Source organism: Schistocerca americana, chromosome 2 (genome assembly GCF_021461395.2).
Source record: "Schistocerca americana isolate TAMUIC-IGC-003095 chromosome 2, iqSchAmer2.1, whole genome shotgun sequence".
In the NCBI taxonomy this organism is placed as follows: domain Eukaryota; kingdom Metazoa; phylum Arthropoda; class Insecta; order Orthoptera; family Acrididae; genus Schistocerca; species Schistocerca americana.
The window spans coordinates 394,948,246-394,974,809 of NC_060120.1; the positions used below are offsets into that span (position 1 = coordinate 394,948,246).

The window sequence follows — 26,564 nt, forward strand, 5'->3', positions numbered from 1 at the left end:
GACAGTTGAAGAGGGTCGTAATGTGTAATAGGCAGACGTATACCTAGACCAACACACAGAAATTCCAAACTGCATCAGGATCCGCTGAAAGTACTACAACAGTTAGGCAGGAGGTGAGAAACCTTGGATTTCATGGTCAAGCAGTTGCTCATAGCCACACATCATGCCGGTAAATGCCTAACAACGTCTCGCTTGGTGTAAAGAGTGTAAACATTGGATGATCGAATAGTGGAAAAACGTTGTGTGGAGCGACGAATCATAGTACACAATATGGCAATCCAATAGCAGGGTGTGGGTATGGTGAATGCCCAGTGAATGCCATCTGCCAGCGTGTATAGTGCCAACAGTAAAATTCGGAGGCAGTGGTGTTATGGTGTGGTCATGTTTTTCAAGGAGGGGGCTTGCACCTGTTGTTGTTTTGCATGGCACTATCACAGCACAGGCCTACATTGATGTTTTAAGCACCTTCTTGCTTCCAACTGTTGAAGAACAATTCGCGGATCGAGCACCTGTTCATAATGCACAGCCTCTGGCAGAATGGTTACATGACAATAACATCCCTGTAATGGAGTGGCCTGCACAGAGTCCTTACCTGAATCCTATAGAACACCTTTGGAATGTTTTGGAATGCCAATTTCATGCCATGAATGTTATTTTTTAGTGAGACAATTCTGTTATGTCTTGTGTAAGAAGAAGAAATGCACAACAGCATGTCAGCCACACACAATTTCAGACAGGATCTTAGCAGCTCCACATGATTAGTGCCTGTGAGGACAGCCACACTGTTCACTCAGCCATGCAGGATTGTACAGCCATATTACATACCTCGAGTCACAAAGGGAGTTTGTTTGCAGCAAGAAAAGTAGCCACACAGACAGTGTGACAATGCCTGTCAGCAAGGATATCACTGTTGCAGCTTCTTTTGCCATGGTAGCAGAGAGAGGGATGGCAGTAATTTTGTGCCCAATGACAAGACTGGACACAGCAGCGGTACCACCTCACCTTTTCTGATGAGTGTTGCCAACTGCATTCTTCGTCATCGCATAGATCCAGCACCAGGTGTGATGGTATGGGGAGCCATTGAGTACACAACTCAGTCTCCTCTGCCTCACACAGCTGATAATTTGGACAGTAACCATTACATTTCCGATGTTTCAAGGCTGGTAGTTGTGGCCTACCTTTGAAGTCTCCACGACATTATGTTTCAACAGGCTGCAATGCCACATGTTGTCCATGCTGTCCTAGCCTGTTTCTTATTTCAATACCGAGGGCATTCTATTGTTTTTTTGAACAGATAGCTCTTCAGGTCTCTCAGTCACTGACAAAATCTGGTCGTGGATTGTTGGGAGACTGGCAAGCCCTCACTCAACTGATGAACTCTGGCATAGGTTTGAAGCAGTATGGAATAACATACCCATGTCTGTCATCCAAGCTCAGTTCAACTTAATCCCCAGCCAAGTTTAATCCATTGTTGATGTTAGAAGGGAGCAGCTCTGTGTATTAGTCTTTGCAACCTGTGTACTTCCAAATCACCTACAAATTTAATCATCCAGTCACTATATTGTATATGCACAATAAGTAAAATTTCATTATTTGCTACCATACCTGGCATTGCAATTCTAATGACAGCAGTGTATAAGGGCAGATAATTTCCTTCTGCACTAAAGCATTGGTTGTCTTTCACACTTGGCATTACCCAGAAGAACAGTTAACTTGCCTCAGGGCTCGGTACTTGGCCCCATCCTATTTTTGATATATATAAATGACCTAACATCAGCCAACCAGTACCATAGCACTATCCAGTTTGCAGATGACACAAGCATATTAGTCAGCGGGAAGACTGCAGAGATACTACAGACAAGACTGTCTGAGGCATTAACAAATGTTGTAAACTGGTTCAACCAAAACAAACTAATAATAAATAAAAGCAAAACAGTAGCATTAAATTTTCATAATATCAAGAGAAACATTGAAGAGGATATAAGAATTCAGATGTCAGACACGGATATTGCAAGTGTGCCTAATACAAAATTTCTGGGGATCTGGCTACAGGATAATCTTAGATGGGAAACTTACATTGACAACATATTAAAGAAGCTAAGTACCATGTGTTATTTAATGAGAGTGCTAGAAAACTGCTGTCATAAGGACTGTCTGATGACAGTTTACTATTCTAATATACATTCTGTCCTAAAATATGGGATCACTTTTTGGGGTAACTCGCCATCCTGCCTAAAACTATTCAGGATGCAAAAAAGAATAGTGAGAATCATGGCTGGAATAAAAAGGAACAAACCATGTAGACCATTATTTAAAAGGATGGGGATTCTTCCCCTTCCTTGCATTTTCCTATTTGAAAGTGCAATGTTTATAAAGAAATATACAATAACAAATCCTAGTATCCTCCCCAAAAATGAAAATGTTCATCATCATAATACAAGACAGAAAACTGACTTTCATGTACTCCATACAAAAACCAGTTTGTGCCAAAAAGGAACATTACACCATGGAAAAATTATCTACAATAAATTGCCAAGAGAAATTAAAGTAATGACAGATGTAAAAAATTTTAAAGCAGCATTAAAAGAATATCTGTTGACACATTGCTTTTATAGTGTGGAAGAGTTCCTCCAAAATCCTCGAGAGTCTAAGTGATGATTATGCAAATACTGTAACCATTAATATTGGCCTATAAATACATTCAGATGTAATTCTCAAGTTTATAATGGGGTTCAAGTATAAGTTGTATAGTGACTTGCCCAGTATATGAAGTAAAATTCTGTGAATGTAATTCTCTAGTGTACATGTCAGTTCATAGTGTAGAAGAGTTCCTCAAAAATCCTTAGAGCTTAAGAGAGGATCATGCAAATACTTTAATCGTTAATATTGGCTTATACATGTATTCAGTTGTAAACTTCAAGTTTCTAATGTGGTTTAATTATAACTTACACATTGACTTGCCCAGTATATGAAGTGCTGTAAAATTTTGTGAACATAATTTTCTAGTTTCTAAAGTGTTTTAATTGTAAGATATACTTTGACCTGTCCAATATCTGATGTGCTGTACTGTACATGTAAGATTTACTGGACCAATAAATACAATACAACACAATACAACTTATAAAATACTACAGATGCAGAAGCATCATCCCACACAAACTACAGACACGTAATGCCTTGTGCAGATGCTTTCTACACTAGTATTTTCTCTGTAGAGCATATAGTTGAAATTTGGTTCTGACAGACCCCTACTCGATGGGTGTAAAGGAACCTCAGATTTGAGAATTTCTACTGACTACAGTTACTCATGGCCCTTATAAAACTTTGAACTGCTCCCTTCCAGTAAGTGATAAAGAGGTGCATTCCATCTATCTACATATGTAAACACACTCATGAGGAAGTCAGTTTTTCTTAACATACCTGCCACACATTTCTTTCTTCCTGTGTTACTTTGTAACGAAACACAGCTTTTTCTGTATATACCCAAATGGTGCCTCTAATAGGATCCTTTGTTATGCTGACTAGTTTTCCTACACTCTGCAAAAAAAAATTACAGCTAAAAGCATAAAAATACACAAAAGAGAACAAATATCTAATCTGTACTAAAACTATAAATATACTGCAGTAATACAAATTTTATTGCAATAACATTAAGAAAGTGCAGCTGAACATGTCATATCACATAGTTTTTCAAGGTGTCTAATGTTTTACATTTTAAGAATGACAGAGGCAACAAGGTGACTCAACTTTAAACACATTCAGCAGTTCTATTAATGTCCTGCATATTGCATATTTCATCAGTAATACTGATGTTTAGAAGTGGTGACAATTATACACCCTTCTCCCATTTTTCAATGTCATCAAGAATTTTGACAACTAGCTTATAACAGAATGACATTTCTGGCAACAATCTTTTAATGAATGTTCAATTGGAATTACATGCTCGATTCGCTATAGAGAAAGCAATATGTGATCTAATCAAAAAACTTTAAATAAACAAGAAAAGCTATCCTATTGACATTTTCTGTGAGCTCGTCAGAGAATCTAAAATGTTACAGTGTCAAATGCATCACCATTCTGGGTGGAATCAGATGTTAACAACAAACATCTGAGGATGACGTTAACAAACAATACCACAGAAGTAAAACAAAATTAAGATTGAAGAAACATTAAATACATTGTCCTGTAATGCTCGGGACTTGGGTCATGCCAGTTTTGTTATACATAAATGATTTACCAAAGACATTGCAGGTATTTTCAAAAATTGTCATGTAAAGTTTAGTAGACACAGCCAAGAAAATAGTGGAACAGGCTTATAACCGGTTCATAGCAAATAGCTAAATATTTAATTCTACAAAAACTATTACTATACAGTTGTGTGCTTCAATGCAAGAGGGACCTAACCCATAAATTGTTAAAAAAAAAGAGTTACTGATATATTTGGATGTTACTCTTACATATTTATTATACCACAATATACGAATAATTAATATCCACTTTTACTCTCCCACCATACAAGAGAAAGATTTTGGAGTACCTCCGAAACGCAATTTTACAATGCAAGAGGAAGCTAAGAATTGTGAATTATGATTTATTAGTCCCACAACACTGAGGTTTGCCAATGACATCGCAATTCTGTTAGAGACAGTAAAACACTTGGACGGGCAGTTAAACAGAATGGACAGCATCTTGAAAGGAGAATATTAGGTGAACATCAACAAAAGCAAAACAAAGATAATGAAATGTTTTTGAATTAAATCAGGCCATTAGGAAACAGGCCACTAAAAGTAGTAGACAAGTTTTGCTATTTGGGCAACAAAACAACTAACGATGGCCAAAGTAGAGAGGATATAAAACGCACACTTGCAATAGCAATAAAGGCATTTCAGAAAACAGAAATGTGTTAACATCAAACATAGATTTAAGTGTTAGGAAGTCTTTTCTGAAAGTATCTGTCTGGAATGTAGGCATGTATGGCAGTGAAACATGGATGATAAACATTTTAGACAAGAAGAGAATAGAGGCTTTTGAAATACAGTGCTACAGAAAAATGCTGAAGATCAGATAGGCAGATTGCATAACTAATGAGAAAGTACTGAACGGAACTGGGGAGACAAGAAATATGTGGCACAACTTGACTAAAAGAAGGAATTGGTTGATAGGACATGTTCTGAGAAATCAAACGACCACCAATTTAGTTTTGGAGGGGAGAGAGAGAGAGTGAGTGTGAGTGTGTGTGTGTGTGTGTGTGTGTGTGTGTGTGTGTGTGTGTGTGTGTGTGCAAGGGGGGGGGGGGGGGGGGGGGGGGTTAAAAAAATCATAGAGGGAGACAAAGAGATGAATACAGTAAGCAGAGTCAGAAGGCTGTAGTCAAGTCATTATTTGGAGATGAAGAGATTTGCACACAATAGAGTAGAACATGGAGAGCAGTATAAAGCAAATTTTCGGTCTGAAAAAAAAAAAAAAAAAAAAAAAAAAAAAAAAAAAAAAAAAAAAAAACCCACACACACACACACACACACACACACACACACACACACACACACACACACACATTTGATTCAGGTACAGGAGACTCATCAAAATTGTAGTAATACTTCGTAATACACGTAGAACAACTGATGCCAATAATAATTCAATTTTGTTATAAACATAATTTAAAAAATATAACACTATGTTACATCTTGCTCAAATTCTCTGAATCTTTATAATCTGCTGTAGCCTTATTTTTAGAGTATCTGGCTTCATATTAAATATATTTTTGCCCATTTATTTATTATACTTCGTCATCCTCATATTCTGTTGGGACCAAGCATATAATTTCTACTGATGCGTGGGTAGCATAAAATTCTTTTTATTTCTCTTCTCAAATAATTTTTTTCTGCAGTCTAGGAACATCATAACTTCATAAATGTATATGGAGGGAACACACATCCAAGATTACACTGTACAAGCACTCGTTACGGTCATCCACACAACACAGGTACACGTTTGACCCTTCATGATAGCTTGGAAGAATGCAACAGCTACACTTGGACCTTGTCATTAGCAATGATGCAGGATTCTTGCATCTGCTCCCCCTACACTCATTCCCTGAGTATGAGACTATACAGAGGGAACAGGTATGATTCGTAGTTTCCAAAATAATGGGCGACAGGCTTCTTTTTGCTGTACAGTACACATGTACATGATAATTTTCTTCCCCCAAAAATTATACCATACATAATGACAGATTTAAAACAACTAGGATATGCTATTTTTTGTGTGCTCATTTGAGTAGAATTTGCTATTATTTGCATTTCAAATTGAAACTGTTCAATTTATTAGATAGGAAGTCAATACATGTATTCCAGCTTAAGTTCTTGTCTACATTTAGTTCAAGGAATTTGACTATATCAGCTTCTTCCATAAGTTATTGTTATGTTATATTTTAAGTTCCACACATTTTGAATGTTTGTTTAGAAAGGTACCATATGGCCTTTTGCAGTGTTCAGTTTCCGACCATTTAACTGGAACCAGTTTTCCAGGGTAGCCAACATGCTCACAATAGAGCTCCGAATTTTTTCTGCACTTTCATCTTTAATTAAAACAGAAGTATTATCGATGAACAGAACAGATAGGAAATTTATATTTGCGGATAAGCCATTTATACACAATAGGAACAGGATTGGCCCTAATTTGGAGCCTTGAGGCACACCCAGTGATACCCTACTCCATTTAGAATATTAAGTCACTGAATTTGTAGTGATAGCTACCCTTTGTGTTTTCTGTTGTACAGGCATTACATAAGCCATTTCAGAGTATTGCCCTTAATGCCATATTTATCTAATTTTCAGGTAAGCAAGATGTGTTTTATCAAGTCAAGGGATTTTGTCAGATCACAGAAGATACCTAAAACTTTACGTCTCTGGTCCAATGCTTTGCATACATTTTCAGTAAAGTTATTCACTGCATCCAGAGGGGTTTTTTCCCATTGTTGAAATCCAAATTTGTTACTTGTAATATCATTTTTACAACAAATTTTAAATTTGGTTTGCGGCTACTTTGTCTAATAATTCCAACAGGTTAGGAAGACAAGAAATAGGGTGATAGTTTCCCACGTCTTCCCTCGATCCTTTTTTTAACAGAAGTCTGACTTCATCATACTTCAACACACCAGCAAAGCATTCTTGTTCAAAAGATCAATTCATTATTTGAGTTAGTGCAGGTGTTATTATGTGATATACTGCTTTACTCACTTTAGTGGGTACCCCACCCCACCCAGCAGAGTCTTTATTTTTTTTAAATACTATAATATTTTCCACATCCTTCATTGAGACTTTTTTAAAATTTGTGAGACACTCAGCTTAGTCAAAGAGCAACATTATGTCAGCTAGTGGAAGCCAATGGCACACATGTTTGTAGTCACATGTTTTAGTGTCAATATCATGGCTGGTAGTGACATGATTTTGTGTCTAGCAGCTGTGACAGATCTAGAAAACATGAAAGAAATTAAAATGACTGGAAGAAGAGAAAGTGAAAAAATTAACAAAGCTGTTCCAGGGAGGAAACAGGGTTGTAGCTGTGAATGTGCTATGAAGTCTATGAAAGCTAATACCAGTTGGTGAGTATCACATACTTATGGACAATGATAAGGACAATCACTTTGCTGAGTTTTATAGTCTATGAAAATATAATCTGAAAAATGTTTTTTTGTACAGTGTTGTGCACGGTAAACCAAGCAATAGAGTTTATAGAAACAGTGCAGATTTTGACAGTGATATTAAAAGAAAGTTATCACGTGCATATTGCATAAAGAATGTGAACAGTGTTTCAGTAACAGTTCGTGCTAAAGCATTTTGCGATGTATTTGTGATATCTAGGTGGCATTTATCTATTGCTAGAGAAGGCCAAAGTGCATAAACATCTCACACTCATCATGAAACACCTAATGACACTGATTATTCTGGTGACAAGACTCACAATGCAGAAATGTTAGAAAATGAAGCCTATAAATACCGAGAGAGAGAGAGAGAGAGAGAGAGAGAGAGAGAGAGAGAGAGAGAGAGGGAGGGAGAGAGGGAGAGGGAGAGAGAGAGAGAGAGAGAGAGAGAGAGAGAGAGAGAGAGAGAGAGATTCTGTGAAATCTGTAGCTGAAATGCACTGACTTTACAAAAATGAAGATAGACGAAATGGTTTGTGGTGCGATGAGTATAATACTGTCAGAACAATATTCACAAGAAAATTTAATATAGGTTTCAAGCTGCCTAATACCAATACATGTAAGGTGTGTGATGCATGGTTTCCCAACAACAGGATATATACATCTGGTTGTTCATATACATCACACTTATACTCTTCTGAGACAGTATCGAGTCGAATGTTGCACAGAAGAAAGACTTTTGTTTAATAAATTTGGTTTGGCGAAAACTCGTTCAACACCCAAGATATCTGCTTATGTGGTGTACTGACACAATTTTGTGTATACAACTTTGATATCCACATATGTACCAATGATGGTGGTGTTATGTGTGAATAGTATGAAAACATGGCTTCAAGAGGTGCTTCAGAAATCATCTCTTGTTTGTTTACTCGATTCCTGGGCAAATCTTTTTGTCTTCTCATAGTGACTTTGGTGTTGTTAAGAAAGAGATCAGGAAAATGGACTATGTTGTTACTTCAGAGGACTGGTAAAATGGCCCAAGTGAAGAGCCCTTTGCCTGTGCAGAGGGTGACAAAGAAAGATATTTTAAGATTTACAAGCACCAACTTAAAAGCTAGCTAAGAAACAGATGAGCACATCTGGACAAAAGATGGAATTGCATCAAATTTTTGTCATGAAAATTGAGGTCAGGATACCTTGCATTATCCAATTTAAAGAAAACTACTTTCCACTGTGTTTTTTTGAAGGAAGTTGAGATTCTTAACAAACATATTGGAAAACCTCAGAAAGAGGACACCAACAGATTTCAACATTTCGAACTCATCACAATTTATTAATGCTTGTAAAATGAGGACCACTTGTATTCTGGTGGCAGAAAGATTCCTGCTGCAAAACACAAGGACTTGTTGTCTCTGCTTCCTTACATCCCTGAAAACCATCATGCTGACTACCACACTCTTTAACCAGACACACATGGTGCAAACAGTGAGGAGGAAGAGTATCCAGGTGGCTGAAAGTAAGTATAAGTTTCGATGTACGAGGGTGATTTGAAAAGTTCTCAGAATCACCACTAGAGGTCAGCACTAGCGCAATGAGTTGTTCACGTGATATTCATTGGACTGTTGCCTGTAAACACGTGCCACATAAGTGTCCTTGGAAGAGAGTTGTGGTAGTGACGTGGCTCTGTTGTTATTCCCAAGTAGTGATTTGCAAAGATGGAAAAAAATCGAGATTCGAGCAGTGATTAAGTACTTCATAAAGAAAGGTATGAAGGCAAAGGACATTCATGCTGATTTCCAGAATACACTGTGGGACTCTGCCATTCATATTCAACTGTTGCCAAGTGGACAAATTTGGTTGGGAGATCTTAGATGATGATCCGCCCAGTGGTCAGCCAAGATGTGTCTACTCCTGAAGTCATTGCAAAAGTGCACGAAATGGTCATGAAGGATCACCTATTGAAAGTGCTTGAAATTGCTCACACTTGCCAGATGTCCTCTGAAAGAGTATATCACATTTTAACTGAAGAATTAGAAATGAAATCATCTGCAAGATGGGTGCCGCAACTCTTGATGCCGGATCAAAAACGCAGGAGGATGGACATATCAGAACAAAATTTGGCCCGTTTTATGAGAAACAAACAAGATTTTTGTGCTGGTTTGTGACCACAGATGAAACTTGGGTGCACTATTATACCCCAGAGACAAAACAACTGTCAAAGCAGTAGAAATATGCTGATTCTCTGCCGCCAAAGAAAGCAAAGACAATTCCTTCAGAGGGAAAAGTCATGGCAACAGTGTTCTGGGATGCGAAGGGGATTCTGTTTGTAGATTATCTCCCCACTTGGCAAACAATTACTGGAGAATACTATGCTAACCTCCTAGACAAATTGCAACAAAAGATATGCAAAAAACAGCCAGGTTTAGCAAGGATTAAAGTCATGGTCCATCACGACATTGTGCGCATGCACACATGTGCTGTCGCCATGACAAAATTACACAAACTAAGGTATGAATTGTTGCCACATCTGCCTTATTCATCTGATATGGCTCCCACAAGACTTCCATTTCTTCCCAAAACTGAAAATTTTTTCTTGATGGGTGAAGATTCACTTCAAACAAAGAATTGATAGATGGAGTTGACAACTATTTTGCAGGCCTGGAGGAAACTCATTTTTGAGATGGGATCAAGACACTGGAACATCGTTGGACCAAGTGCATTAATCTACAAGGAAACTACATTGAAAAATAAAGAGAGTTTCAGTGATGTAAGTACTTTTTTTATATTCTGTTTTGAGGACTTTTAAACCATCCTCGTAGATGAATGCTTAATGTCAGTGTGATCTGGACACAAGACACTTTTAGTAAGCCTTGAATGTTACAAGAAATTCATGTTGAAGGAAATCTTAACCTAACTGCATTTTAAAACAAATTATGAAAATTGGAATGCTGTAAGAGCAACACATTTTTTAATTTTTTTGGTGATTTGGAGCTCATAGTTTTCAGATAAATAAGGGATATAAGTAGATCATTTAAAAATTCTTCTGTATATTTTGGATATAAATAATTGTTTATGAACCAAAAAAGTGACTGTTAATGTGCTCAATTTCACACAACAAATGCAAAACTCAAAATATTTCAACTCCCTCTCACATTCTAAAACCAAACTAAAAAGCACGACTTAAGGTAACAGGAGTATAGTTCAATAAGCACAAACTAAATGAAACACCATGTGTGTAAAATCCCTACATTCAGAGATGGCATCAGCATGTGGATTAGTTAATCTAAAAACTCTGTTCTGCATGCTTTATACTTAGAAATCTCTCTCACTGTGACAACCACGCGACAGGATTGCTAGCATACTTTTTCCCTCAGGTTGTACCATTTAATAATTTTCTGGGACAAAGCAGTTAAGGTCAAAAGTATATTTTTTCTATAAAAGCATGCAGTCAAAAATTGAACATCTTGCAATAGCTTCCTCAAAGACATTGCATATGTCAATAAATTTACTCCGTAATGGTGTTTTTGATTAATAATGAATGTGAATGAATTCTGAAATTCAAATCCACAACACTAAAAGTACAAATAATTTCCATATAGACCATGCTTCATTGTCTAGGGTTCAAAACAGAGTGCCCCCCCCCCCTCCATCCCTCTATCCAGCCCCTACCCACCACACACACATACAAAGAGAGAGATATCTAGCTTCCTGTTTAATCTTGCAGCAACACTTCTGCAAGTAAAAAGAGAAACCACTGAGTTGGTCCTCTTTATTTAAATTCAAAAGAATGTAATGAAAATTACACAAATAAAGCTAAGGGTTGAGAGTTAAAATGCTGCAGGAAATGATGGTCATCTTTATCTTCTCTAATTCACGCCCCCCCACGCCCACCCCGCATGCGCGCGTGCACACACACACACACACACACACACACACACACACACACACACACACACACACATTTCTCTCTCCATTTCAAAACAAGAACTTGGTACTCCTTCAGTATTCTGATGTAACTACAAGTAACCTGCCTCTCTTATGTATTTGATAATTTCAAGAGGTCTTTTGAAGTGCAAGTAAGCATCAATCAAACAAGCAAAGAATGAACTAGCGATTTATAAACAAAATGCAAGGTTCTGCTGAACATGTTGTATGAACAATTATACAGTTGGTCAGAATTCACTAGTTAATCAAACTGCTTAATGGAAGAGCAATAGCTGCTCTCCAAGAATGTACTCCCCCATATGTATGAAGGTAAATTACCAAAATAGCTCCCACACACTGGTGTCAGTATTCAACAAAGAAACAAAATTCTCAGTTTCATGCAAATACAATTACAAAAGATTTATTCTTGTCTCATCTAATCATAAAATGTAAAATCTACATAGAAAAATCCAAATTAAAGTGCAACAAAGAAGATGATAAAAAATGGACCACAAGTGTATTTGGATTGCTAACTACAACTTCAAATTTTTTGAGTGTTGCTGCTCAGTATGTGATAACTGAAAGTAAAATGATTAAAAAATTAATATTATCAAATATGAGAACCCTCACCTCACTGAAGTAGTCTTCAAATATCAATTCATGATTTAGCAAGGAAACTCCCTTCACATGGTCTGCAAAAAGCAATAATGTATGAAATTCTGTGATGACAAATGCAAGTGGAGCCCCTTCAGATGGTGCAGGGTAATGCAGCAGCTGGCTGTTGCTCAGGACAGAATCACTATTGCTAGTGTCAAGCTGTAGAGAAAAGAGAAGGTCAACTGATAATGAACACTCACAGGACTAGAAATATTTATTACATATTAATGAATAGCCTATCAGAGACTGATGCAACATTTCTACATGAACCAGTAATACACCTGTGAGGTAAACACATAAAAATATTTTTTCCATTGCCAGTATTATAAGTAACCTCACAACAACATAAAATATGGAGAATGCAGGCGAGTTTTGGGCTTCTGTACTTCGAAATTTTTTTACACCAAGGCTACATAGATATATACACTTTTCATTCCATAGATCCAAGACAAGGAGCTCCTTATGAACAGAGAACATGTAACAGATTTATACATAAAGCAGCATCTTTATATTTAGTATCATACACTGAGTATCTAATATCACGTCTTGTTGATCCAAAAATTAAAAATTTTATCTGTACACAATTATCTCAAGTTTCTAATTGAAGATTGGCACATAATGTGTGGAGCAGATAACAACAAAATAAATACAATGCACTGAAGAATACACTTGACATGAAAAGGTTCAGCACAAAACAACATACTTTCTCTCATTTTACAAAATACCAGTCCAAATATATCATGCAAACCACTGTATCAGTCACTTCTCTCCTATTGCACTCACAACTGAAGTGGATGACAGATCTGCATCCGTATTCCTCTGTGCACACCCTAATTTTGTGCGTACTGTTCTTGTGGTCCTTACACTAATTGTACATAGATGAGCCAAAACATTATATCATTGCCCACCATTAGATTAATTGCTCTCTGGTCGTATTGTGAGCAAGTGAATCAGTAAGGAAAGTATATAACTTGAGTGGAGAAAAATGGTAAATTATTTTAGCAGTAGTTCAGACCACAAATGGAAATCCACTGACATTAATGACTTTGAAACGACAGATTGTTATAGACGATTACAGTCCAGTGGCTGGGAATGGGCATATCAACAATGTCAAAACATTCTACTGGTGTGAGCATTTACGGAAAGTGGCTGAAGGATCATGAAACCACAGTAGGCAACATGATGTTGGACATCCATGCCCCATCAGAGAATGAGGTGGTCACATGATTGCCTGCTCTGTAACACAGATGTGGCGACAGAAAACAATGCTGGTGCAGTGTTTCAGAGCACAATGTTCCTTGCAGCTGAACATGTAGCTCCATAGCACATGAACCTTACATACACCTATGTATGTTGACCCAACAGCACTAGGTTATGACTGTAGTGGGCACAGGATCATTGACGGTACCCCATGAATCAACAGAAACATGTTGTCTGGTCAGATGTATCACATTTTCTGTTACACCATGCCGATGGTCATGTCTGGATACACTGACATACAGGTAAATGGTTACCAAAACAGAGGCAAGTGGAGGGTTTACTATTATCTATGGAGGATTTTCATATGGACTACCATGGGATCTGTGGTAATAACTGAAGTCATCATGACGGCTGTGGAGTATGTGAATCTTACTGCAGACCTCATTCATTCCACAATGCTTGATGTCTTTCCTGACAGCAATGTAATCTTCCAGCAGGATAACTTTCACCACAAGGCCAGAATCACCTTAAAGTAGTTTCAGGAGCTCGATAGTGAGCTCACATTGACATCTTGGTCACTAAATTCATCTGATCTGATGGAACACATCTGGGATATTATCAGGTAGAATCTGTGCTGTATTGCATTCCAAAGGGGACCAACACATTATTAAGCAGGTTGTCACAATGTTTTGGCTTATCTGTGTAAAACAGGAGCTTGCACGCATATGATGCTTTACTTAGATGTCTGACCTATATCTGTAGCAATATTGGAAATTCCTGGATGGAAAAATTAGTAAAATAAGGGAAAGGCAACCACTTACCTATAGAGGATTGGTGCACAGCACACAGAAACAGTGATGGTGGTGGTTGTGGCAGCAGTGCTGGTGATATGATAATGGCAATGACGAAGAAGCATAAATCATCAAGCAACTTTGGGACTAGCATCAGAGTTTAGAATGTAACCAAACTTAAAAGTTAATTGCAGGATAATGAACAGATAAAATCACCAGACAGAACAGCCACACTAGATATTAACAAGTGAAAATGAATATTAACTTCATGCAAATGTGGTACAGTAAAAGAAATATCTAGGAACACAGTTTAGTTCAGTAGTTAAGTCAGACTACTTTTCCTGATGATTGTCCAAAACACTTATAACTTAACACATACGAGGGGCTTTCAGCAATTTAAGATGACAATGTTATAATTTTGCTCCTTAAATTACACACAAATTAAGATCATTTATGAGTAAAGGAATAAAATAAATTTACTATTTGTAGAACTGAGCCATCTCCGAAAAGTCTTCCGGGAAAACGGGTACAGCCACGGACAGGTGTCACACACTATATCTAGTGTGACACACAAGAAACACACCAACAGAGAACACCACCTAAGAAGAAAGCAAGAAACTTGTGTTTTTGTCTTTCTGTGGTACAGTGATGGGAAAGATTAGCCGGCTCCTGAAGAGATATAACATTTCATCAGTGTTCAGGCCCTCAGCAAAAATCCGACTGCTCATGAGGCCTGTGAAGGACAATCTAGGACAAAGTGTACAAGATACCATGTCAGTCTGGCTGTTACTACGTTGGCCAGACAGTACGTACTATGGAGCAATGCCAGACGGAACACGAGAGGTGCTTATGGCTATGCTATCCAGAAAAATCAGCTGTGGTAGAACACGTCTTAGAAAATGGACACCGAATTCTATTCGACAAATCATCTGTCGTTATGAGGACGAAGGGATTTTGGGATAGCGTCATAAAAGAAGCTATTGAAATAAAAACCTCTGAAAACACCATCAACAAGGACAGTGGTTTGCACCTCAGCACAGCCTGGGACCCGGCCATCACAAGGTTAAACCGCGGGATGAAAACATTACCATATATGGTGAGGAAGAGAGCACTAGTGATGTCACAGCCAGCAGTGCGGCTATATAATGACGCGGCCACGGTGACACAGCAGTTATTCTTACCACTTCACAATGACTGAGGAGAGCTTGGTTGAAAGCTCTTGGGATTTTAACCACCTGACATGGCTGGAAGCCCGAGAAAATTTTATTAATTATTATTTGTATGTTCAACTTGTGAAATCAACATGGAATGCAACATTACTGCATTAAAAACACACACAGATAATTTGCCAGAAAATAATTTGACTTGTCTTGGTATCCGAGGTTAAACAAAATGATCATCATTTGTGCCATTGCTTCAGCTTATTAACAACATTTGCACTACTCATTAGCTTCAAGACCAGAACATAAAACCAGGAATTGACAGACACATGGTATACGCTATGCTGCAGCCCTTACAAATACATTTTCTTAAGACTATAGGTATGCTGCTTCTTTATAATACCAGTACAACACTGCAATAATTTCTTAAAACATTCAACATTCAGAGTCTGCTGCACTGATTTGCCATAACTGTCAGAAAAGGATAAAGAAATTAAAAATTTTTTACTAAAAAGTGATGAGGAGCCAAGGTCTGCTACGCTTTGTTTGGATACATGAATAACGCCTATGCAAATATTCTTGCCTTCTGTTATGTTGCATCATGAATAGAATGTACAGTTTCAAAACTAAAACAAAATTAAATCTGTCTGCCTCTTAATTTTGCACTTCTACTCACATTCCTTTGTTTTACATATCACAAGAAAAGAATTGCAACCATGGCCGCAAAAAGCTCATTATGACACCTACCTCTGCCACACTTAATCACTTAAGCTTTCAAACCATACAAACATCTTTCGACTGAAGTGTTGTTCATGCTACAATATGGACAACATAAAAAGTTTCAGAAATATTTTTCATTTATTTGTCCTTTTAATTTGATCACGCAACATAATTTTCTCATCTCTACTGTATATGATTGTTTTTTTTATTTATTTACCTGTCCATAAAATATTCCAGGCTCAGTTAGCCAAGCGATGATTTTTGGGAGTCCTTTAGGTGTCTGGTAATGAAACTCTAGTCTGGAATATTTCAAACTGCTAGGGATTTCTTGAAATCGTTCTGAAATAAATTCATGAAGTTCATCTAATAAGTAAATATCTCATACTAACCTAGAAAAAGAACATTATTCTTTATTACCTGGATTTGATATATAGCTGCTGAATATCTGTGTGAAAAATAATTTTTCTTCAGCATTTGTCACACTGCCAATGAACTGATACAAGCGACAAGGAGTTGTCACAAGAATGAAATATGTATCTGTACTAGGTATTCGATGGAATTCCAATCCTGTTATTGGTACATTCTCTCCTTTGCCAATATCAAACACCTGTTACATGAACAATTATTTCAGTTTCCAAGATGTGATATTTGAATAATTTCGATATACTGCATTTGGCCGGGAATATAAACTTAATTTAGATTGAAATTTACAGTGACAACACAGAAATTAGAACTATCACCAAAGTAAGACCTAACATACATAAAAATATTTATCAGTCACTGGTTCATTGCAGAATGATTTCATAGTCTTCTGCTAACAATTGAAATAAAATAAATTGTTAGATGTTGAACAGACACAGCTCATACACACTTTCAAAACAATGAATTTAGAATCTGTTACTGAAAGTTTAATATCTCATTAACACAGAGCGCATCAGAAAATCTGGAAGAATTGAGAATAATGACAGGTCTCCTGTCTCTCAACAAGTCATTGAAGAATTATGGACTTTTACTGGAAGCATGGTTATTTTTGGACAGAGCTATGGGTTACCATCTTACTGTAACTATATTTCTTTACATCTTAATGACTGCATTCTCCTTTCCATAATTATTGTTCATATGAATTGGACACAGTCATACTATGATAAACTGCACCTGTTTTTTTAATCGACAACAGAAGCAGATGTGCTATACATTGCAAGTAAAAGATATCACACCACTTGGTTTAAACTTGCTTTGTTCTAAAGGTTTCTTAAAGGTGTCATTAAAGTAAATTGAGATGTTTATCAGCAATTATAACCTATCTGATAACACGACATGTTTTCCTGGTAAACTCCAATGAATATCACATGGAGTAAATCACCACTCCAGATGTGGCCATTCTTCCTGCTGCAGTAACCCGTTCCACATGAAGAAGGTCTGGGGAGTAAAACATGTGCAATAAAGTAAAGATTAGAGAACATCTGAAAAAATAATGCAAGATTCAAAGTGACATAAAACCAGTTTCTCTACCCTTTTTTTTGTTTATTTATTTTATTTGGGATGCAGTCACTAACTCTTCAGCACCCTCCCCTAGCATAATCAGGGATGAATTTGGTAAACTATTGCCTACCAGACACTAAAAAGATATTCACACAACAAGAACAAAACATAAAGCAATTGCATATTAAATTGCCTCCCAAAGAGGAAAACAGTTCGAGACAAATGGCAGCTTAAAAACAGGTATGTGGAGCCACCTGATCACTAACAATGAATGGAAAATCCAAAAATTCTGTATTATACTAAAATCTGCCTCCTATCTGTTTGGGAAAGACTCCTTACATATAAAACTTCAAAAAATGCACAACTTCCAACTCATCCTCAACTAAAATTGAATCTACAAGCATTGCAAACTGTTGGCTAGGATGGGAAAAAGAGCCAGGGCAGGGCTCACGTGCAATGAGAATTTCTTGAGCATCAAATTGTTATGAGTAACATTAAGACGGCTCATAGTGTGTGCTGTTATCAATTGATAACCAGTCAAGCAACAGTAATGTATCAGGGGACTCACTGCAGGGAACTTTTGCTGCCAAATCAAATTTACTGGTTTGGAACATTCTGGTGTATTCATAAGCAATTCTGCTTTTCCCTTTCTACTATTCCATTAGTTACTGGTCATAAACAAGATTGTTTTGGTACCATGTAAATTCAGGAACAAAAACTTCACTATTAATATATGAAAATGAAAGCTGCAGAACTGCAATACTTCAATGGAGATGGAGATAATGCTTACCATAACATCTGCACTACAAACCTCTAGAATGTTACTGAAAAATCAACTGTTGTGTTTCATCACTTAAAGTTACGCAATGTACTGAGTAACAAAACAATGAAATCCATTTATAGCAAAGAAGGAATTTTTATTTAAATTTTATACTTCTCCTCTCAGATGAATGGAAATGACAATAATAAATGTATGAAGCACTGGTATTCTTGATCATTTTCTTTCGTGAATCTATACTCAAAAAATCAGAAAGTGTAATTGTGAACTGTTCATGGCAGCTATATATTTCCACAAATGGTAGATAGTTAAATACGGAACAAACTCACTAGCTGCTGTACTACATTCAACTTGTATAACATATTGTGAAACTATCATTTTAAGAATTTTGCATTCAAATAAAATCTCAAGCATTATGAGTTAGCACTAAAATGCCCTTAACTTCAGACAATGTTGCAGCACAACTAGCTGCTCTATGGTGTAAGAAATCTCTTATGAGCCTGCCCATGCCAGTTCAAAAACCTGTGCAATGGCTGTGTATTTTCTCATGGCTAGGATCCGGTAGATTGAGGGTGTTGGCTCAGATTTTCTGATTGTTCATGTTCAGTAACAGTCTTTCCTATATAAGGATATCTGCATACATGTTGCCACAGTTATCCATCATGCAAGTGAATTCCCAAAACAAGACCATATTTCCATCATCGGGCAGCGTCTATGACGTGTGTGACCACAGATGATGGACCATGTGTGCTACCCGTGAACTTCAGTCCTAATGAGTGCTGTCAAATGCCAGGAATGGTGCAAGCATGGTCTGTGTTGAGATGGGTGGGGTTACCTCATGGTAGGTCAACACCTGCTCCAAGAGTTGCTGTAGTTGCAGCTCCCGACATTTAAAAATCAGCTGTTGTTATTGTATCTGCCAGTGCTGTTTCTAAATCTCTGTCACTGAAGGGGTCACAATGTAAACTTATTTCCTACTACACTATACATATAATACATCCTCAATATCTCATTGTCACTTTGAGGTCTTCCACATCAAATAATGTCTGACAGGATACAGTTAGTTTATCTATCATTAGGTACACTTATGAAAAAAAAAAATCCTTCAGTCCACGAAAACAGCATAAAATAATAGTTCAGGAATTGTACTTCTAGACAAGAAATATTATTCGGGAGACTCTGACACCTACTCAATTCTATAGCCAGTAATTAACAGCACTTTCAATACTGGTGCAGATTTACAGTCTATCAGGCAATGCTACTTTGTACGAGCCCAGGCAATTTTACAAAGTTAATCAGCTGCCAGTAAGCAGCATGGATGAAATTAGCTCCAGGGGCAGCAGCAAGGTGAGGCAAAAGTGGTGATGTGTAGTGGAATACTATGTGATGGCAGATGCTGGTGGCACCTGGCTGGTCTGGTGCGAAAGGCTCTCTGACATGCACTGCTTCAGTTCTGTTATATGTGGGTGAAGATACAGCCCTGGAGACATTTTCAAATGATTCATCACCTCCTTTTATAATCAAGAATGCAATCTAACATGCTTGTGTCCTGTTAAAATTGGTGATAGCTATCAGCTGTGACTGCTTTTGACAGCAAAGTTTTCTTAACTGGTTGTGTCAGAAGGTGTCCCAGTGATACAAATACTCCTCTGAAAGACTCCCCCCCCCAAACACACACACAGAGTCAATAGGACCCTTGGTATCCCCACAATGGAAATTCAACTTAGGCAGAGCTCTGTACACTTGATACAGTGAAATAGTGCAGTGATGCAGTGCTTAGCACACTGAACTCTCATTCAGGAAGAGTACGGTTCAAATCTGTGTCCGGTCACCTTGATTGAAGTTTTCTGTGATTTCCCTAATTTGCTTAAGGCAAATACTAGGATGGTTCCTTTGAATAGGTACAGTCAGTTTCCCTTCCCATCCTGCATCAGTCCCTAATTTTCATTTGTCACTTCAGTCTGCATATAAATATCATAGATGTTTAAGACTTCAAAAGATCTCTGGAACCACATAGTTTCATGCGATTAAAGCACCAAGGCTTGGGTTTCAGGCAGAATCCTCCATTTCATTTGATACTGGTGTGCTATTACAATACAGTTAGAGAGCCTCTGCAATGCTGTTTGAATTTAGGGGGAATACCAGTAGGCTGGAGCATTAATATGGAATTTGGACTGAGCAAGGAAGCATACTAGAGTAGTCCATGCAGTTGCACAAAGTCACTGTGCCCACACAGCGTAGTCATTAGTTAATCTGTCTAGGGAGCAGGAGACCCAGGTTCAAATCCCAGCCTTGGTACAAATTTTCATTTGTCACTTTAGTCTGCTAATATACATCATAGACATTTGAGACTTAAAATGCTCTGTGGAACCACACAAATTCATAAAATGTTTTGGAATACCTGGAAATCCTTGCAATTAAGCTAAGTAATTCAATTTTTTTGAAAAACAAATTGTGTAATAAGAACATGCACTGATCACACACACAACCTACCAGACCATCAACTTCTCTAGTTCCGTACAGAGGCAGATAGCTTGGGAGCTGCGTCCAACACAAATGATGGTTAGATTAGACATTTACAAATTAAAAATTTATTTTGTGTATAGTTCATGCATCACACAACTCACATGATCTCATCCACAGAATTATATTTTAGAAACTTTTTAAATTAAAGTACTTATAACTGTAGTATGTACATGGGCTGCTTCAATCCAGACACAAACCTACATGCAGAAGAGCTGGATGGAAAGCAGCCTCTAAAATGTTTTTGTTTATGGAATGAATTATAGTTTTGCAAAGGATATAGCAAACACTTTTCATAAATATCATAATTATCTCTCTCTTTTCTGATACAATATCATCATCTTATTGTATCTGGGAACTACCAGTCAGCCAGTTCTACAATGCAACGTGTCAAGTGCAATGCCTTTATATTTAAAAAAGAGTAGAAAGACTTAACACAAACAAAGATTTACAAGACAATGAATGTGAATATCACACTTCACCAGATGGAAATATATGAAACTAAAGACATTGTCACTCAGACTGTTTCTATGAGGCATCTGCTCATCATCTTCAAGTGCAAACGCAGTTAGCTATTGTGGCTTGCCAATTTTTATGATGATTTGCTACAAAAGTGAAGCTGCCGACAGGTACAGCTGTAACATTACTCCACAGAATGTTGACATCTGGAGTCCCTTGGCAGAGAAAGCAATCATGGACTCCCCACGTGTGGCATGGGAAAGGCAGGCACAAGTCTCGGACTCAAGAACATGTCTGCACTCCAGATGTTAGTGCCTGGTTAATCCAGCATGCCTTCAATTTCCCATCGGTGTTACCTTACTGAAATCCTGTGTCTTTAATAGTGCAAAATGTCTGGCCAATGTATTATTTCCCACACTGCCTCAGTGTCTGGTATATTCATCGTATTCTTACACCTAAGCCATCTTTTATGGATCCCACCATCATTTGCACTTGAACCAGAAGATGGAAGAGAAATTCTGTTTGGTGCTTTCTGAAGTCTGCTGATCCTGAAGGACCAACCACCTACATACTGCAGAAAAGCCACTCTAATGGAGGTCTCCCGTTCTTCTGACTCCTGGTTTAATGAGTGCTTGGCTGAAATGCATTGTGAATTGGGTTATTGGAGAACCCATTTTGGAAAAATGCAGATTGGATACGGCTAAGCTCTGCTGACGAACACACTCCATCAGATACAGCTTGGACCCTATGAATGAGTGTCTGTAATACACTATTCTGTTAAGATGGGTGATGACAGCTTACAGATATAGGTTGATATGTATTAGTTTCCTAAAAACACTGTGACCCAAGGAGTCATCCTCTTTTCAACAAACCCTTACATCCAGAAACAAGAGGTCTCCATTCTTCTCCAATTTCATGATGAAACATGTATTCAGATAGGAGTGAGATTAAAATGTTCTAAAAATGAAGGAAGTCCAATGTGGCCTTATCACAGGCAGAACTATTGCACCATTGGCCACAGACAAACGAATTCGGTGAGATAACACTGATATGGAATTGACAATTGGACAGCTAAGCCGGGCACCAAAACCTTGCCTATGCTCATATTCTGGAGTCTGTGGCTTGCAGCTGGACTTGCATGTGCTGCACACGTATCATCTGTGGCTTGTTTCTCTAGCAGGGGATTCTGGAGTCAATGCTCCCTGAGATGTCGTCTTACGTGGTCCAGTCACATTGATGTGGCCACTGCCTATGTTCAACATCAACAAGCAATAACCATTTACAGAAAACAGTTGATGGCACTAGCAGAGGAGGGTATATGAAGCATGTTGGGTAAATACAGCAAACAGTGCAGTCATCATCACAATGTGGAAATGGAGCAATTTATCTGCCATCCAAAAGGACTGATCATTGGCTTTCGGGACAAGGGTAAAAGCATTACTGAAATGGCTAAGTTTGTAAACTGTTTGTGTGCTGCCATGGTTAAAGTACACTGTGCAGGGCAAAATGGCACCAAAACTGGTGCCAAGGCAACTGTGGTGCGGCATGGGCCATAGATGACAGAGACGTGTACAAGCAAATAGACATGCAACTGTTGAGCAGCTAAGTGCTCAGGAACCAAGGGGCTATTCAGCAAACATTTCTATTTACAGGGCCGTTGCAACATGTGCCTGGTTCATTCACCCATGCCAACTGCTGCTCATTGGCAACAAAGACTGGAATTTGCTTAATGGGTGAGAAACACGGAGAAAATGCTGGCAAGGACAACAGATCCCAATATCTAGGTGGTTCCAGACAGCACAGGTATAATGCAGTCTTCTGCTATCTGTAGACTTGCAACAAATATTTGGCTATTATCTGAAATTTGGCCTATTCAGCAACTTTTATCCTATTTGGTAGAACACTGAATATCTAAGTACTACTGGGATGAATATCGAACATCTAGGTACTATTCGGCTCAATATCAAATACGTAAGTAAGATATTTGGTTGTAGTCAAATACTGGTAAAATGAAAATATTGATTTATTTTATAATAATAATAATGTATTTTCCTTGTAATCATTAAAGAAATCAAAGGGATGTAATCAACTTTTGTATTATAAAAATTAACAAAAAACTAGGTATAAAAAAATACATTTATGTAATCCACGAGCACATTTTTTAAAATAATGAAGTCTATGCACTTGAATTCTCACAATTAAAAATTAGAAGTGGAAGATAAGGTGAAGAGAAATTAATTTTTCTGCATTTTTGGCAATATTTTACTCATTTTCTCCTCATAGATATTCCCAGCTTCCGAGAAAAGGCATTCTTAATAAACACTACTTCCTGGTACCGACAAACATTTTGTCGCAAGATTTACCAAACACAGTAATTTATCTTTTTCTTGCTGGCCACAATGTGTATGGATTGTCATGACATGATATGTTCTTAATCTATTTCAGTTCATGATATGTTTTTTTTTTTCCCCCAATCATCTCTTCAAAGCAATCAATAAAAGATGAGTGAATAGTCTGGCTTAGATTGTGCTCTTTGGTTCTCATCCTCTTGGCCCAAATAGAGGAAAAGTTTGTGCTATTGTCGCTGCTTGTTTCAGAGTTCCTCTTTAGGCTATCAATCAAAATATACTGCCTTACTTTTTCTCTTTGCAGTTGACTAGTGAGAACATTCATTTTAAAGCATGGGTCTAAAGCAGTAGTAACCAAATAATTTTTACTTCTTGTGATGTCTTCAAATCATTCGTGCAACCCTTGCTGTATGACAAGAATCAACTGGCTTAATTTGGGTGTTAGTTCTGATATGCTCAATTTATCACATTATTGCAGTAACATACAGAAAAATTTCAGAAACACAATCATATCCAGAATTCGAAATATTTATTTCCTCAAATGGGTGTAATAATTTCCAAAGCTGCTCTAAAAGCTCCCCCTGTACAGCAATCAGATTGGCAATATCACAGACTGCGAGATAGTGTGAAATGGCCACATTTTTGTTCCATCAGCCTTGCAAGCATACAATTCCACTGCATATTGATTGAAATGGCCACATTTTTGTTCCATCAGCCTTGCAAGCATACAATTCCACTGCATATTGATGCCTTGCACCAATTCATGCTGAGGGAGATCCAAATCTTTTTGGACAGAATGCAGTTTTTCCTGTGTAGTGCCAGAATGATTAAAACTAGTTACGATCCTCCTACCTGTTGCTATCATTTGAGTCACATTTGATGGAGCCTTCAGACAATCATCAACAATTAAGTGAAGAGTATGAATGAAACAATGCACTGAGGCCAACTCTGCATTACTAACAGCTCTCACTATGTTTCATCCATTATCAAGAATAACGACATGAATTTCTACGAACTGGATGTCCCACAAACTTGCAATTTCCAGTAAACTAATCATTACGTTTTCAGCTGTGTGATGTCCCTCAAAATGCTTGATGTTCAATACTATATGTTTGACATTCAATTCACAATCAATAAAATATGCAGTAAAACTTAAAAAAAAAAAAAAAACTGTTTTCATTATGCAAGCATGTTGCATGTCACGGAAAAATTATCAGTCTCTAAAAGTAGTCGTTTAACTGTCTCAACCACCTTATGATATATTTCTGGAATTATTTTGTCTGAAAAGTAAGGGCAGCTTGGTATTTCACACCAAGACAAAGCACTATCAATCAGATCAATCAGTCTTCTAAAATCAACCCTTTCTACTGTACCTACTGCCTCATTGCAAGCGCTATCATTCTGGCAATTAAGAGAAGATTTTTTTTTTTTTTTTTTTCCGTGGGCTCATTAATATCCCATGGTTTACACATTTCAGCACATTCTTCAAAAGTCAGTTGCTTTTTTGATGTCGAAAGTTTACTTACATCTGTATCTTAATCCATAATTTTTTGCCCCTTAGGAAGTGTAGGCTGCAACTTACGATGTTCACTGCTGCATTTATTTTTCAAATGATTTATCATTCCTGAAATAGTTGCCTTCCTTCCAATGCCACCATGAGAATTTTTTATTTTGCTCAGTTTACACACAATCATTTCACTTTTATGCAAATTAAAAAATAGAGACTACAATAAACTATACTTACATATTGATTAGGTGTATCAAAACTAAACTTGTCAACAAAACAAGCAGCACAGTAACAACCAAGTGCGTGGGGCTGCATGGCACGGAAGGGAGGTAAATACATTTGAGCAAGGAAAAAACATGTCAATACAATTTTCCTGCCATGTGTCAGACGAATACTTTTGCCTGATATTCTGCTACAAAGCCCGCACAATACTCGGTATTCGCATATGGCCAAATATACTATTCGTTGCAAGTCTTGTTGTCTACTGCAAAGGTAACTTCACAGAAACCTCAATGACAGGGCACAGTCACCATCATTAATGCATCCAAAATGTAACAGCAGCTGTCCAAATTACTGGCTATACAAAACAGAGGTAATCATGTTGGGTACCCAATAGCAGCCTATACTACCACAACAGGCGCTAGGCCTCTATTATGATGATGAATACAATCTGGCAATGCTGAATCTCCTCAGAGCCTCCACAAATAGATACAGTACTGTAAGCAGAATTGGCACTTATCTGAAAAGATGATGTGTTGCCTTGCCTGTGTCCAGGTTGCCACTGAGGTGCAACACTATCAACACACTTCTCTCTGCTTTTCCATAAAAGGATGCTGCAACAATGGTCAACATGCTGACAGTCTGTGGTGCTCCAGACACTGTTGTACTGTCCATGTGGATACATGTCTCACTGCAAACTACACCATTTCCTGACTTGAGGTACGAAACATGTCAGTAAACTATCCACAGCCATGTGAACAATACGTCTGTCCTCTTGGGCACCAGTCGTGTGGAGGCACTGAGAACCTACATGGTGATGAGTATGGTTCATCTTCCGAAGCCACTAATTCCATATTCAAATGACAGTCACAGAATCCTGACCAATGCAGCAATATTGTGGAATGATAAACCATAATCTCAACAGGCAATTCTTCTACTGCTGTTGAATTCCAAGATGTGCTGAGAGATGTTTCTCTTTCTTAAGTGAGGTATAATACAATCTTTTCACAAACTATCAACATAAAAGTTTGATTTCTGAATGACATGCCCTTTGTGCAATCTTTCCTTGTATACTGAATGTAGATGGTGTTCCCCATAACTCCTTTGTGCAATTGTATTGAAATGCTAATCATTTGCACATTCTTCTTCTTCTT

The 26,564-nt window shown here is 37.6% G+C and overlaps 1 protein-coding gene across 2 annotated transcripts in view; it reads right to left on the reverse strand.

Annotated features, from left to right (window-relative positions):
- LOC124594106 (vacuolar protein sorting-associated protein 18 homolog) overlaps window positions 1-26,564 on the reverse strand; it is a 262,862-nt gene that overhangs the window by 210,212 nt on the left and 26,086 nt on the right. Inside the window, exons 5-9 of one of the 2 annotated variants that reach the window (XM_047132457.1) lie at window positions 20,848-20,895; window positions 16,512-16,701; window positions 16,312-16,433; window positions 12,197-12,382; window positions 3,421-3,537 (exon numbers count right to left, since the gene is read on the reverse strand). In XM_047132457.1, the coding sequence (XP_046988413.1) occupies window positions 3,421-3,537; window positions 12,197-12,382; window positions 16,312-16,433; window positions 16,512-16,701; window positions 20,848-20,895 (663 nt within the window). The remainder of the gene's footprint in view (window positions 1-3,420; window positions 3,538-12,196; window positions 12,383-16,311; window positions 16,434-16,511; window positions 16,702-20,847; window positions 20,896-26,564) is intronic. The other variant, XM_047132458.1, reaches the window with a different exon arrangement.